Source organism: Mastacembelus armatus, unplaced genomic scaffold (assembly GCF_900324485.2).
Source record: "Mastacembelus armatus unplaced genomic scaffold, fMasArm1.2, whole genome shotgun sequence".
Lineage (NCBI taxonomy): Eukaryota > Metazoa > Chordata > Actinopteri > Synbranchiformes > Mastacembelidae > Mastacembelus > Mastacembelus armatus.
This window is the reverse complement of record NW_022872880.1, coordinates 23,062-38,209: the sequence shown is the minus strand read 5'-3', so window position 1 is coordinate 38,209 and position 15,148 is coordinate 23,062. Positions and strand designations below refer to the sequence as shown.

The following is a 15,148-nucleotide window of genomic DNA, read 5'->3' as shown; positions in this document are numbered from 1 at the left end:
GAGTGTTATGGAAAGGTGTACAGTCCATGTATCTGGGGATGTTAGTTAGAACAGAGTGGTTGATCAGGCGTATACCTGATTTCCTCGACTGGGGTCGGGAGGATGACCAGATGGAGGGGATTGGTAGAATGGAGTCAGATAGTCAGGCATGTGGGACAGAATGGACAAGTTGTCCAGTGTTAGCGTGTGGGGTACAGTGAACTGCATGTTGAATGTTGGTGGAAAGCATATGGGAGCCCAGGCGGTTAGGATGCAGACCATCTCCTGCAAAGAAGGCAGGCCGGTTCCAGAAGAGGTTGAAGTTGTCGATGAATTGAAGATTGTAGGACAGGGAGACTTGAGCCAGGTGTTGAGACTGAAAATTCTACTGAAGCGGCCAGAGCCTCTTCCAAACGTGGGGATGGGACCAGACATGAAAATAGTCTTACCACAGTTGCTTAGGAGGTGGAGGAGAGAGAGAAAAATCTTTTTAGTTAGTTCAGACCGGTGGAGTGACGTGTCACAAGTTCCAATATGAACAATCACTCTAATGATGGAAGACGGAAGTTTTGGCAGTAATCCAGGAAGCATGGCCAAGATGTCTGAGGCCGTAGCTCCAGGGAGACAGTGAGTAGTGGCGTTGAAAAAGCGTACATTCCTTATAATCCTTTTTAGTTAGTTCAGACCGGTGGAGTGACGTGTCACAAGTTCCAATATGAACAATCACTCTAATGATGGAAGACGGAAGTTTTGGCAGTAATCCAGGAAGCATGGCCAAGATGTCTGAGGCCGTAGCTCCAGGGAGACAGTGAGTAGTGGCGTTGAAAAAGCGTACATTCCTTATAATCCTTTTTAGTTAGTTCAGACCGGTGGAGTGACGTGTCACAAGTTCCAATATGAACAATCACTCTAATGATGGAAGACGGAAGTTTTGGCAGTAATCCAGGAAACATGGCCAAGATGTCTGAGGCCGTAGCTCCAGGGAGACAGTGAGTAGTGGCGTTGAAAAAGCGTACATTCCTTATAATTGAGTCTCCAATGATTAACGTGGTTGGGGGAAAAAGGGGGCGTGGAGAAGACGCGCCACAAAAAATATGTGGACTAGTGAAGCCAGGGATTGAATCACCAACACTGGTTCATGATTGACCTGCTCTACCTCCTAAGACACAGCCTCTTATTTCATAGCAATAGGGAAGCAAAGACAAAAGCCAGTGTTAGACCCATCTCCCACAGTTTCCACCAGCAATTAAGAGGTCCTTAACTATCAAAATGCTGGACATTTTCAAGCGTTTTGGACCTGTGGGCATGTTCTGTTTACAGCAGTTTAATGTCTTGGTGGGTCCTCAGGCTATTTGATATAGACCTCAACCACAGTGGTCAGTTTTGACATTTCTTCTTGGTGTGAATGTGCTGATGGGCTGTTAGAGCACTTGAACAAGTGAAAGTTTTTCCATATTGCTCACACCACTATGGCTTCTCTCCAGAGTGAATACGCTGATGTCTTTTGAGGGAGCCTAACTCTGTGAAGGCTTTTCCACACTGGTCACACCAGTATGGCTTCTCTCCAGAGTGAATACGCTGATGCCTTTTGAGGGAGCCTAAGTGGGAGCAGGCTTTTCCACACTGGTCACACGAGAACAGCTTCTGTCCAGAGTGAATACGCTGATGCCTTTTGAGGGAGCCTGAGTGTGAGAAGGCTTTTCCACACTGGTCACAGCTGTACAGCTTTTCTCCAGAGTGAATACGCTGATGTCTTTTGAGGGAGCCTAACTGTGAGAAGGCTTTTCCGCACTGGTCACACCAGTATGGCTTCTCTCCAGAGTGAATACGCTGATGTGTTTTCAGGTGGCCTAAGTGGGAGAAGGCTTTTCCACACTGGTTACAGCAGTATGGCTTCTCTCCAGAGTGAATACGCTGATGTGTTTTCAGGGGCCCAAAATGGGAGTAGGCTTTTCCACACTGGTCACAGCTGAATGGCTTCTCTCCAGAGTGAATACGCTGATGAGTTTTCAGGTTGCCTAACTGTGAGAAGCCTTTTCCACACTGGTCACACCAGTACGGCTTCTCTCCAGAGTGAATACGCTGATGACTTTTGAGGGAGCCTGACTGTGAGAAGGCTTTTCCACACTGGTCACAGCTGTATGGCTTCTGTCCAGAGTGAACACGCTGATGTGTTTTCAGGTTGACTAACACTGTGAAGGCTTTTCCACACTGGTCACACCAGTACGGCTTCTCTCCAGAGTGAATACGCTGATGAGTTTTCAGGTTGCCTAACTGTGAGAAGCCTTTTCCACACTGGTCACACCAGTACGGCTTCTGTCCAAAGTGAATACGCTTATGGTTTTTGAGAGATTCTGAGACGGTGAAGGCTTTTCCACACTGGTCACACCAGTATGGCTTCTCTCCAGAGTGAATACGCTGATGCCTTTTGAGGGAGCCTAAGTGGGAGCAGGCTTTTCCACACTGGTCACACGAGAACAGCTTCTGTCCAGAGTGAATACGCTGATGCCTTTTGAGGGAGCCTGAGTGTGAGAAGGCTTTTCCACACTGGTCAAAGCTGTACAGCTTTTCTCCAGAGTGAATACGCTGATGTCTTTTGAGGGAGCCTAAACGTGAGAAGGCTTTTCCACACTGGTCACACCAGTATGGCTTCTCTCCAGAGTGAATACGCTGATGTCTTTTCAGGTTGCCTAAGTGGGAGAAGGCTTTTCCACACTGGTCACAGCTGTATGTTTTCTTTGCAGTGTGAACATGTTGATTAATCTCCAAACTCTGCATTGTTATGAAGGTCTTGATGACTCCCTTTCTTCTTTTCTGTTTGTAAAAAAGAAGAAAAAAGCAAAATGGAGAGAAGATATGAAATTACATGATGGAACAATCTAAAACCATAAATGACATTTACAACATGTCTATGAATCATGAACATCATGAAAACTCTATTTCCTTGGAGTCCTATTTTATTCCAAAGTTAATTAAACTGATTGGACTTGATTAGGAAAGGCACACACCTGTCTATATAAGACCTTACAGCTCATAGTGCATGTCAGAGCAAATGAGAATCATGAGGTCGAAGGAACTGCCCAAGGAGCTCAGAGATAGAATTGTGGCAAGGCACAGCTCTGGCCAAGGTTACAAAAGAATTTCTGCAGCACTCAAGGTTCCTAAGAGCACAGTGGCCTCCATAATCCTCAAATGGAAAAAGTTTGGGACGACCAGAACTCTTCCAAGACCTGGCCGTCCAGCAAAACTGAGCAATCGTGGGAGAAGAGCCTTGGTGAGAGAGGTAAAGAAGAACCCAAAGATCACTGTGGCTGAGCTCCAGAAATGCAGTAGGGAGATGGGAGAAAGTTCCACAAAGTCAACTATCACTGCAGCCCTCCACCAGTCGGGGCTTTATGGCAGAGTGGCCCGACGGAAGCTTCTCCACAGTGCAAGACACATGAAAGCCCTCATAGAGTTTGCCAAAAAACACATGAAGGACTCCCAGACTATGAGAAATAAGATTCTCTGGTCTGATGAGACCAAGATTGAACTTTTTGGTGTTAATTCTAAGCGGTATGTGTGGAGAAAACCAGGCACTGCTCATCACCTGCCCAATACAATCCCTACAGTTTTGAAACATGGTGGTGGGCGCATCATGTTGTGGGGGTGTTTTTCAGCTGCAGGGACAGGACGACTGGTTGCAATTGAAGGGAAGATGAATGCGGCCAAGTACAGAGATATCCTGGAAGAAAACCTCTTCCAGAGTGCTCAGGACCTCAGACTGGGCCGAAGGTTCACCTTTCAACAGGACAATGACCCTAAGCACACAGCTAAAATAACAAAGGAGTGGCTTTGGAACAACTCTTTGACCGTTCTTGACTGGCCCAGCCAGAGCCCTGACCTAAACCCAATTGAGCATCTCTGGAGAGACCTGAAAATGGCTGCCCACCAACATTCACCATCCAACCTGACAGAACTGGAGAGGATCTGCAAGGAAGAATGGCAGAGGATCCCCAAATCCAGGTGTGAAAAACTTGTTGCATCATTCCCAAGAAGACTCATGGCTGTACTAGCTCAAAAGGGTGCTTCTACTCAATACTGAGCACAGGGTCTGAATACTTATGACTATGTGATATTTCCGTTTTTCTTTTTTAATAAATTTGCAAAAATTTCTACATTTCTGTTTTTTTCTGTCAAGATGGGGGTGCTGAGTGTACATTAATGAGAAATAAAATGAACTTTTTTGATTTTGGCAAATGGCTGCAATGACACAAAGAGTGAAAAATTTAAAGGGGTCTGAATACTTTCCGTACCCACTGTATATCGGATGGACGAAATAAAAAGTCTATCATTCCATATTATGCTCTATCATTTATTCGTGGTGTCCCCAAAATACATTAATACATTAATTTTTCATCATTTGGATGACCGCAATCTTACACGCCACCACGGGGATGCACACAGAAACAGCATGGCAAGTGAAGCGTAGACAGAACCAGGTGGCTCCGTGCAGGAGACGCACCAACCAGGACAAATCGAGAAGCTCGTTCCTAAACATGGAGCCACCTCTGTAGCATGGAGATGGTTTGGTTATGAAAAGTCTGACACAGACTACAAAAATGTACTTTGCAAAAGAGCAGGCTTTTGCCCGCTGCACTCTATATAACAGAGACTTAAAGGTGTGGTTTGTTTTCTTGTTATATTTTATTTATGTTGTGAGTCTTGTATTGCTGCTACAAAGTTTACATTTTGCATTTTATTTAGCAATATTTTATTTTGGGCCTGTAATAATTAGTTTTCGAAAAGTGTTTTATATTTCATTAACATTTATTTTATATTTCCACATTCTTTATCAAACATTTGCCTAGAAGTTCTAAATAAAGTGAGAAAAATAATATGAATGAGTACATTTGAGTATATACTGTACTTTAAAATGTAAAAAAGAAATAGTCCTTTCCATATGGTCAATATGTATAAACTATTAAATGATTGAATTTACAGAAAATGCACTATATGGTGACATATATCGTTATCGGGATATGAGATTTTTGTCATATCGCTCAGCCCTATATAGAGCTACACACTGAGCCTGCATCCTAGAGAAGTCTTGGAACTCCGATCGATTCCACTCTGAAGACCAAATGGCCACAGAAGCAGACTTTCTTGCCCTGCTTGCATAGTAATCATAGTAAGCTCAGCAAGCTCCAGGTGATGGCTTGCAGCTAAGTACTGTGTGGTGAACAGCTGATGTCTCAAACTGCAAAAACATAGAAATATTTTTCCCCAAATCTTCCTTTAAACTATAGAACTTAGTACCAAACTCTAACATGATGTAACAAATTTCAACCATCGTCACTGACAAGTTCAGTCCATAAATTCCATGAATCTATTCCATTGTTCATCATGTATCATGTTCATCATGTATCATTTTAATCAGTGTTCTTTCCCATGTCCTCTTTTCCTGTGTACCTATGGAAATAAATGTATTTAGATTTACAAACCTGGTAATTTTGTTATTGTTTAGAAGAGTATATAAGTCTCTATTTGGTATGATCCCCACCTTCAGATTTGAGATTTCATTTTAATAATTGTTCATTATTTTTATTGTAACTCACTTGAGAAAAGCCTGGTGGTCCAATTGAAATTATTATTACAATATAAAGTAATAAACCACAAATGTAGACCCTCTAAACTAAAAGCAAACCTACAGTGGGTACGGAAAATGTTCAGACCCCTTTAAATTTTTCACTCTTTGTGTCATTGCAGCCATTTGCCAAAATCAAAAAAGTTCATTTTATTTCTCATTAATGTACACTCAGCACCCCATCTTGACAGAAAAAAACAGAAATGTAGAAATTTTTGCAAATTTATTAAAAAAGAAAAACTGAAATATCACATGGTCATAAGTATTCAGACCCTGTGCTCAGTATTGAGTAGAAGCACCCTTTTGAGCTAGTACAGCCATGAGTCTTCTTGGGAATGATGCAACAAGTTTTTCACACCTGGATTTGGGGATCCTCTGCCACTCTTCCTTGCAGATCCTCTCCAGTTCTGTCAGGTTGGATGGTGAATGTTGGTGTACAGCCATTTTCAGGTCTCTCCAGAGATGCTCAATTGGGTTTAGGTCAGGGCTCTGGCTGGGCCAGTCAAGAACGGTCAAAGAGTTGTTCCGAAGCCACTCCTTTGTTATTTTAGCTGTGTGCTTAGGGTCATTGTCCTGTTGAAAGGTGAACCTTCGGCCCAGTCTGAGGTCCTGAGCACTCTGGAAGAGGTTTTTCTTCCAGGATATTTCTGTACTTGGCCGCATTCATCTTCCCTTCAATTGCAACCAGTCGTCCTGTCCCTGCAGCTGAAAAACACCCCCACAACATGATGCTCCTACCACCATGTTTCAAAACTGTAGGGATTGTATTGGGCAGGAGATGAGCAGTGCCTGGTTTTCTCCACACATACCGCTTAGAATTAACGCCAAAAAGTTCAATCTTGGTCTCATCAGACCAGAGAATCTTATTTCTCATAGTCTGGGAGTCCTTCATGTGTTTTTTGGCAAACTCTATGCGGGCTTTCATGTGTCTTGCACTGAGGAGAGGCTTACGTCGGGCCACTCTGCCGTAATGCCCCAACTGGTGGAGGGCTACAGTGATAGTTGACTTTGTGGAACTTTCTCCCATCTCCCTACTGCATCTCTGGAGCTCAGCCACAGTGATCTTTGGGTTCTTCTTTACCTCTCTCACCAAGGCTTTTCTCACATGATTGCTCAGTTTTGCTGGACGGCCAGGTCTAGGAAGAGTTCTGGTCGTCCCAAACTTTTTCCATTTGAGGATTATGGAGGCCACTGTGCTCTTAGGAACCTTGAGTGCTGCAGAAATTCTTTTGTAACCTTGGCCAGAGCTGTGCCTTGCCACAATTCTATCTCTGAGCTCCTTGGGCAGTTCCTTCGACCTCATGATTCTCATTTGCTCTGACATGCACTATGAGCTGTAAGGTCTTATATAGACAGGTGTGTGCCTTTCCTAATCAAGTCCAATCAGTTTAATTAAACACAGTTGGACTCCAATGAAGGAGCAGAATGATCTCAAGGAGGATCAGAAGAAATGGACAGCATGTGAGTTAACCCTCTGGGGTCGACGCACGCGCCGGCGCGTTTTGACGCATCTTTTTCTGATAAGGCCGAAACAAACTTAAATTACTCCGTCAATTCTGATCGTACAGATAAAAGAAGTATATCATTCAAATCTGTAAAGGGTCTAGTTTTAGTGGCATACCATCATAATAACAACAAAACGTTGTGCTTTTTTTAAATAAAGAAAGCCAACAGGGTGCGCTCTCGGACTTTTCTGTCTCTGCCATTTCTCTTCACAGACGCGTAAATAAAACAACCAGAATCTCAGTGAATACTTGGCTCATAAAAATAAGAATTATATGGCTAGAAAGCTTGAAATGTTTTCTTTTGAGTGAAACAATTCAAGTCAAAAACAAATCATCACTTTTTATTTAATCCGTATGAAGGAGAAGTCCGTTTTTTCCTGTCTCACCTCATTACAGGTAATGCGGTCCCGCCTTGTACACTGTCCACTGTTCACATGTAAATAATCTCAGGTGAACCAGGTAAATATGTGTGAAATGACACAAAATATCAAACTTCATCATAGAATTTACTCACTTTTTCGGCGCGTTTGGATGATGGCGCGTTACGCACGTGAAGCGGTGCTCCTTACATTCCTCACAGAGACAAATAGTTTAGCTTGTCCTCAGAGTAAAAACACTGATTTTAACTCAAATGAGGATCGTTTGGCTCCTCATTGTGTTGTATTGTACAGCACTAATCCGTCCCATCTACATTGACTGAAAGGCTCATTATGCGCGGCTTTGTCTGGTTGTTCAGTGCGTCTTTTGTCTTCTCAGGTAAATCACATGACTATTCATCCTCAGACACACCCTCTTGCATATGGCCTTTCTGGACAAAAAGTGTCTTAGAAAATTTAAATCAGTGTATTGTTTACTGTGAATGTGTGAACAAGATGACATTCACAGCACTCTGAAGTAAACACTTTAGCCTACAACATGCTGGTCTCCAAAATCTTGTGAACCAATGTTCTGTTTGTGTTTTATGGTCTTATTTCAGTGAGTAAAAAATTGTAGTTTTTCACTAGTCATGCATAAACACTTTTTTCTCAAAAACACAATAATGTATAAACTTGCTGCTCACATATTATTGTAGCCAATTTTGTGCTGATTACAGTGTTATCAGACTTTAGACATTAATATGTTTAAAAGACACTGAAAAAAGCACAAATGTCAGGACATGTCAAAATTTGTCCAGGCCCCAGAAACCCCCTCAGACCCCAGAGGGTTAAAATTCAGGCCTGAGTCAATGATTACACCAAGGTTTCAAGCAGCTTAAAGATCGTCTGTGTCTCTCTCCCTCCCTCCAGGACATCTACAGCACCTTTCTCACCCGCAAAGCCATCAGCATTGCAGGTGATCCCACCCACCTGTCACACAGCTTCTTTAGTCTGTTGCCATCAGGGAGGAGGCTGAGGAGTCTCTGGGCCAGGATCAGCAAACTGAAGGACAGCTTCATCCATCAGGATGTCAGGAAATTGAACACACTCCCAGCTCTGCCCTCCTTTCCCCCTGCAGCCTGCATGTACAAACTTTGACCTCTGACCTCTAACCTCTATCCTCCAACCCCCCTCCCCAATAAACACACTGCCCTCAGCAGCTGTACCAGTCACATTATGCAGAATTCGGACTGCTCTCTGTGCACCACAGTCACTTTATCAAGACTGATAAGCTCATTTAATTGCACCACCATCCAGTACATATGTGCCTTATATATATTTGTACTTGTTTATCTTATCTAAGTTTATTTTCACGCCCTTATTGTAATTTTTACATTGCACTATTTAGTGTTTAGAGTTTATCTGTATGCACCAAGGGTCAGAGTAATGAAATGTTGATTCTCTGCATGTGCTCTACATGTAGCAGAACTGACAATAAAGCAGACTTTGACTTTGAAATATATGGATGATATTTTTACAGTTAATAAACAAACATTCAATGCCATAGTGTGAAGACTTTCAATTTGGTGTTATTTTGTGGAAATAAAACGTCTTAGGTAACACTTTACCACTTTGAGGTAAATACGTAAATATGTCAAGTGTAGTGTAAAATAAAGTGTTAACTACTCTTATTATTTATATTTTACCCTACTGGTTATTGTTAAACTGTAAAATCAAGGACTGTCATAGGGCATTTTAAAATGTTTTACATGTTAATTCAATATGCCCCTCTTCTATAGTCTATGCCCCTTTCTGGCCCCCCAAGAAGGAAATCCTAGAACCGCCCCTGCATATATGAAATAATAAAATTATAATAAACTGTCAAGTGGGAGCAAACTGACCAAATCACTACATTCAAAATGAAAACTTTACCACAAATAAATTATGACTTATTTTGAAAGCTTCCCGTAACACCCTGAGGCAAATGATTTAAGGCACTTGATTCATTAATGTCACAATTTCAATGGACACACTAGAATCTCCCTATGAAAACTCCAAAGAATAAAGATCCAATGGTGGACTTGAAATGTCAAACTGATAAAGTACTGGTCACATAAAGAACAGAGTAGCATAAGTAGCATATCAGAGTATCAACACTCATCCTTAGTAAACTGGCTGGGTAATGGCTCAGACCTGCTTCTAAGCTGTTTTATTCAGGACTGGGTGAAACCAGGAAAACACACACCCGGAAATACGGATTTTAGACGCTTCCAGACTTAAACTAAAATTAGAAAGAACAGATGTCACACGGACCATTGACTCTGGCCTCTTTATGAAGCCTTTTCTATCGATTAAGTCCTGAACACTGACCTGTTGATCGCTGGGAATAGGGGATTGGACCTCCTCGTTCCTGTTGGCGGAGTCGTTGCTTCTGTGGTCCGGGTCGGTTAAATCTTGATCTTGATTCTCCTCTTTTATTCCGCTCTTCCACTGGTCGTGGTCAATAAATTCCGGGTCCTGATCCCCCTCTTTAATTTCGGTTTTGTTGTGGTTGTAGTAGACAAAGTCTGGCTGCTGTTTCTCCTCCTTTATTCCCCACATGTAGCCGTCCTGGTCGAAGAATCCCGGGTCATCTTCCCCCTCTTTCAGTCCGGTTTTATAGTGGTACTGGTCGATATAACCCGATTCCTGCTTCTCTACCTTCATCCCGCTGTTGTAGTGGTCCTGATCGATTAAATTCATGTTCTGATTCTATGTTTTACGCTACCACGTTGCTGCTCAGAAGTTATTTCATTGTTGTTCTAATTTTTCTTTGCTTCTCCTTCTTCTTCTTCTTCTTCTTCTTCTTTCTTTCTTTTTAATGACGATTGCCCATCCATCTTAAAGGTGCATTAGCGCCACCAACTGGCCTGGAGTGTGGAACAGCGGTCTGAACCCATTTCTATTCAAAAATCAATGATATATTTCTAAGTTCTACTAACCTTCCCAAGAAGACCCTCTAATGAAAAATCATTCTGTTTTATCTTCTTAAGTGCTGTTAATACACATAGGCTCTGCACTCTAACAACACATGTTTAACTGTTTCTGACTTATTGCAATTCCTCCATAATCCTGTTGGATGCTTCCCAATGTTATGTAGTGTGTCATTTAATCATGTATGTCCTATTCTTAATACAGTTATGATGCTTTCTTCCTGTTGATTCCAGCCCCCAATTTTTCCTTTTCCTTCCTGTGTCTGTATACTGTATAAACATCTTCCTGTTTCACTTCTATCCCAATGTTCTTGCCAAATTTTGTTCATTTCTGAACAGATAAATCACTTCAGTCTTACAAAGAGGTGCCTGTAATCCTATATCCTGTCTTTTCAAGACTTGTTTAGCCAGTGCATCCACCTTCTCATTTCCTTCTACACCTACATGAGCTGGAACCCAACTGGAGTTTATGTTTTAGATGTTGCACCTTTAGCTTGTTGTATGTGGCCATTTAACTGCTCATTGTTTGAATTTTGTTCAGTTTCCCTAAAATTAGTTTTGATGAGCTTTTAGCTGACTTTCTGCTGATTATGTGGATGTATTGAATGTGTATATTGCTACAAACGTCTCATGTCTAGTGTCGTACAAAACACAACACGCAAACTTCGGACCAGGAGTCAGACACACAACCACTGTGCTAGACAGCCTGCTGCTATGTAGTCCTTCTTTACTTTAAATCAGTGAGACCAAACAGGACATGCTACAGACGTGCATGCTCCTAATGATCAATACACCACTGGTAACTTCTACAGACTCCTATGATGATAGCAGCAAGTTAAGGTAAGGCCTTAGTCTACTTAGCCTTCCATTGTAAAAGATCACTGTGTGAATTTCAGTGTGTTCACTGGTCATCTAAAGCAGTGAGTTCTACATACTCCTATAGTTTTGGTAACAGCTTGGCTAAGGCTTCAGGCTACTGAACCGTCTGTTTTGGTGATTTCCTCAATGTGGAATAACCTGTGGTTAACAAGCCACATAACATGTCATACACAGAGGATATCCAGTATGACTTGAATATACAACCTTCTGATCTGAAGTCAGACACTAACAAAACAAATTTATACAGCTTTATTTCTATTACACATCACTGCACAAAAAAGCTTTTATGCTCCAATTCTCATATCAAACCTGTGATGCTTCATAACATGCTGCTCTACAACAAATATCCTCATCTGGATAGAAAACAGTCCCAACTTGAGACATGAGACCAGCGTGTTAAAGAAGTGCAGCTCTGAAAAGGAGTTGACAAACATGAATCTTCTTTATGAAACAGGAGCACGTAGGGAGGAGACAAGAAGAGAATCTAAACAGGAAAAGCCCTTACTATTCTTCTATTTCTATACCTTCACTTCTCCAGACTATCCAGGCTCAACCTTTTTAAAACATGGATCTAAGAAAAGCCTTTGACAAGGCAGAACATTTGCTCCAAGTTGTAGGCAAGTTTGGTTTTGGGATCTTTTCATAAAGTGGACTGAGTGTGCAGATGATATCAGCATAAAAATAAATGTTATATGAAAGCTGGAATATAGAAACTGTAACCATCAGCTTTTCCACAGGTATGGTTACAGCATGCAGTGTCAGGATGGCTGAGCGGTCTAAGTTGTCAGACTTAAGGTTTCATTCCTTCTTATGAACATGGTATTCTGGTCTCCAGATGGAGGCGTGGCTTCAAATCCCACTCCTGGCAGGTGTTTTCATGCATTGATTTCTACCCTGTACTTTGATAACATTCAATGTCTCTCTCTTTGTAAAGTCATTTTCTACTTGAAGATGTACATGTAACAGTAACAACACTGAATCAACTGCAAAGATATTCTGCATTAACCTGATAGTCAATTGGCAGAACATAGGTGGATCCAAGTATACCACATTTACAGTTAAATGTGTGTTATACACAGTCTGGCTAGCTCAGTCAGTAGAGCATGATATTCTTAATCTCAGGGTTAGGGTTAGGTTTGAGCCCCACTTTGGGTGGTGGTGATTCTACAGGAGAGCTCCATGTGTTGAGAAGAGGTGATGTGACTTCAGGGGGGTAATAGGAGAAGGTGTTTCAGTGTCATTGCATAAACATAGATGAGTGACTGTATCATAAATTACTACAGAACTGTTTCCAAATTGAAACCCAGACTAAGTGGAATTTCCTCACATAGAACATTATGTCTTAACACCTGCTGATCTGTTCTTTGTTGAACAGATAACAGACACTGAGCATTTGAGCAGTCTAAGGAGGATGCTTGGTTTTTACAGAACCTTGGACTTATATTGTCCTTTTCCTTCCACTGTCACAGCTCAGAATATGCTCATAGAGATATGAATTTCCATGTTTAAGAGACACTGCTCAACATGAGGCTCGAACCCACAACCCTGACATTAAAAGCATCATATTCTACCGACTGAGCTAGGCAGGCTTGGACATTAACTGGTTTATAGTTTACAAATCAGCATGACACTGACTTATGGGACTTAGACTACTCACCTCTCTTATCTGTGTCTCCAGTGCAGAGATGCTCACAAGTCACTTTTTGGAAGTCCAAGTCAGGTCTCATGTTTCCAGTCACAACTGCAATTCAACAAACTGGACCACACTGGCTGGGACATTTGCCATGTTCACGACACTAACTCAGTTTACTGCAGTTTACAGTCACCAGTGGCAAGGTGTGCCACTGGGTTGTACCCACTAGGGCAGTAATATGACTTTAATTTGTCTATTCTGTCACTCAGAAGAATAAAAAGGAGTCCTTTTTAGTTCATGAGTCCCAAACATCAAGTCCAAGTCAAGTCTCAAATCTTTGACATTACATAACACAATAACACACAGTTGCATAGTATTGTCATCACAAACTGTCCATAACAAGTTGCACAAGTTCCACAAGTTCCTGTGACATGAACAGAAATAATCCAACCAAGTCAATAGATTTCCCACTGACTGTCTAAACAAAGCACAATACATATGCCTGCACATAATTTCAGATGGACATTAAGAAGAAGCCCTCTTTGATTTTTTAAAGCTAGATGTCACTGAGATTTAAACTCACATCACTGGAGTCAAAGTCCAAAGTGCTAAACATTACACTATTGAAACAAGGATTTCTGTCCACACAACTGACAATCAACTTGGACCAAAACTGTTTTTTTAGTTCTCATAGTCCACCAACTCTATGAGACACTAACAGGATGAGTTACAAATAACAGCTTGTTGTCAGCAGGATTCAAACCTGCACAGGGAGACCACAATGGAATCCATCTAATCCATCACCCATCCTTATTGAGAAACATCACAACAGCAGCAGGACTGGTTTGTCAGGAGTGGGATTTGAACCCACGCCTCCAAAAGAGACTACAACCTGAACACAGCACCTTAGACAACTCAGGCATCCTGACCGTTAGAAACAGCTAGTATACATAAATTTTGAATGACAACAGTCATTCACTACCATACATACGGTACTGCGGAGGGGGCAGAAAAGAAATGAATAAATGATGCATATCTACGCTACTGGCAGAAAAGTCACCAGTGACATTGATTGATTTCTTTTCTGCCCCTTATCCATTCATCCATCCATTATCTATACCCACTTATTCTTAATTAGGGTCACAGGGAACTGCTGGAGCCTATTTGAGTTTTACATCATCTCAAAATAATTTTATTTAGTATTGATACAAAACATTAAAGTGGTCACATCTGACTGAATGGGTTGATATCGTATATGATTCCACTTGTCATTACTGTCATTTGGGTATGTTTGGGTGTCACCTCTCAGTAGCTGGTAGTGGTAAGTGACCAGGGCACAGAGCTAAAGACAGTCTCAACTTATGTTTGAGCCAGTATATCTATGGCCAGGAAGTTAGCCAGGATACTAAAGGAGTGAGGACTGAAGACCATGGACTGTAAATTCTATCAGCAGTGATGTGGATATGTTTGATCTGGTAAGTAACAGGAAGACACTGGACAAACTGCTCTCCATCAAATTGGACATGTAGAAAATGACACACATTTGGATCATTTGAATTTAGCTTCTCAAACATATATTTGACTTCTCAAACATAGGTGGATCCAAATATACCTTTGGTTTTCTATTTACAACCAAAGGGGGGTAAATAGAGAAGGAATTTCAGTCTCATTAAATAAACTTAGATGAGTGACTGTATCATAAATGACTACAGAATTGTTTCCAATTTGAACCACACATATACTCCTGAACAAAATCTTAAGACCAAGGGAAACTTTACAAGTATTCACATTTCGCATGAGGTTTGATTACCCTCTCTTGACACAGAATTCTGCAAAGCAATTGTGCTTCTGTATCAATGGGTTCCTCAACACAAGGGCATTCCATGTCTCCAGCCTCGTCTTCAGTCCTAATGCCGATTGGCTCAGAAACAACTCAGGGTTTATAAAACCTGCCAGCAAGCAGGTTTGGTTCACAGAATAAGGTACCATCAGTTACTGACTCAGAGTCAATCTGAACACGCTTTGTGGAACCAAAAACCTTGACTATCCCTCATCTCAGGTTTAACAAACTCTGGGTTTTCACTAAATCCACTTTCTGAAACAGGCCCTGTTCTCTGTGCTACGCTGAACCATAACCTAACCTCTGTTACTATGGAAACACCATCTTAAGGCAGAACTGACATCAACACAAGACTGAC

The 15,148-nt window shown here is 41.6% G+C and overlaps 1 protein-coding gene across 1 annotated transcript; it reads right to left on the bottom strand.

Moving 5' to 3' along the window:
* Positions 1-981: 981 nt before the first annotated feature.
* On the bottom strand, positions 982-10,282 carry LOC113137771 (zinc finger protein 883-like). The gene is made up of 2 exons (XM_026319591.1): positions 9,837-10,282; positions 982-2,793 (listed from the first exon to the last, which is right to left on the bottom strand). The coding sequence occupies exons 1-2, from the start codon at positions 10,206-10,208 to the stop codon at positions 1,447-1,449; spliced, it is 1,719 nt and encodes a 572-aa protein (XP_026175376.1). The 5' UTR covers positions 10,209-10,282; the 3' UTR covers positions 982-1,446.
* Between the last annotated feature and the right edge of the window lie 4,866 nt (positions 10,283-15,148).

Coding starts and splice junctions, on each gene's coding strand:
- LOC113137771 (XM_026319591.1), bottom strand. CDS start 10,208: ATGAATTTAATCGATCAGGACCACTACAACAGCGGGATGAAGGTAGAG. Junction 2,794..9,836: donor CTATTCCCAGCGATCAACAG/GTCAGTGTTCAG, acceptor TTTTACAAACAG/AAAAGAAGAAAGGGAGTCAT.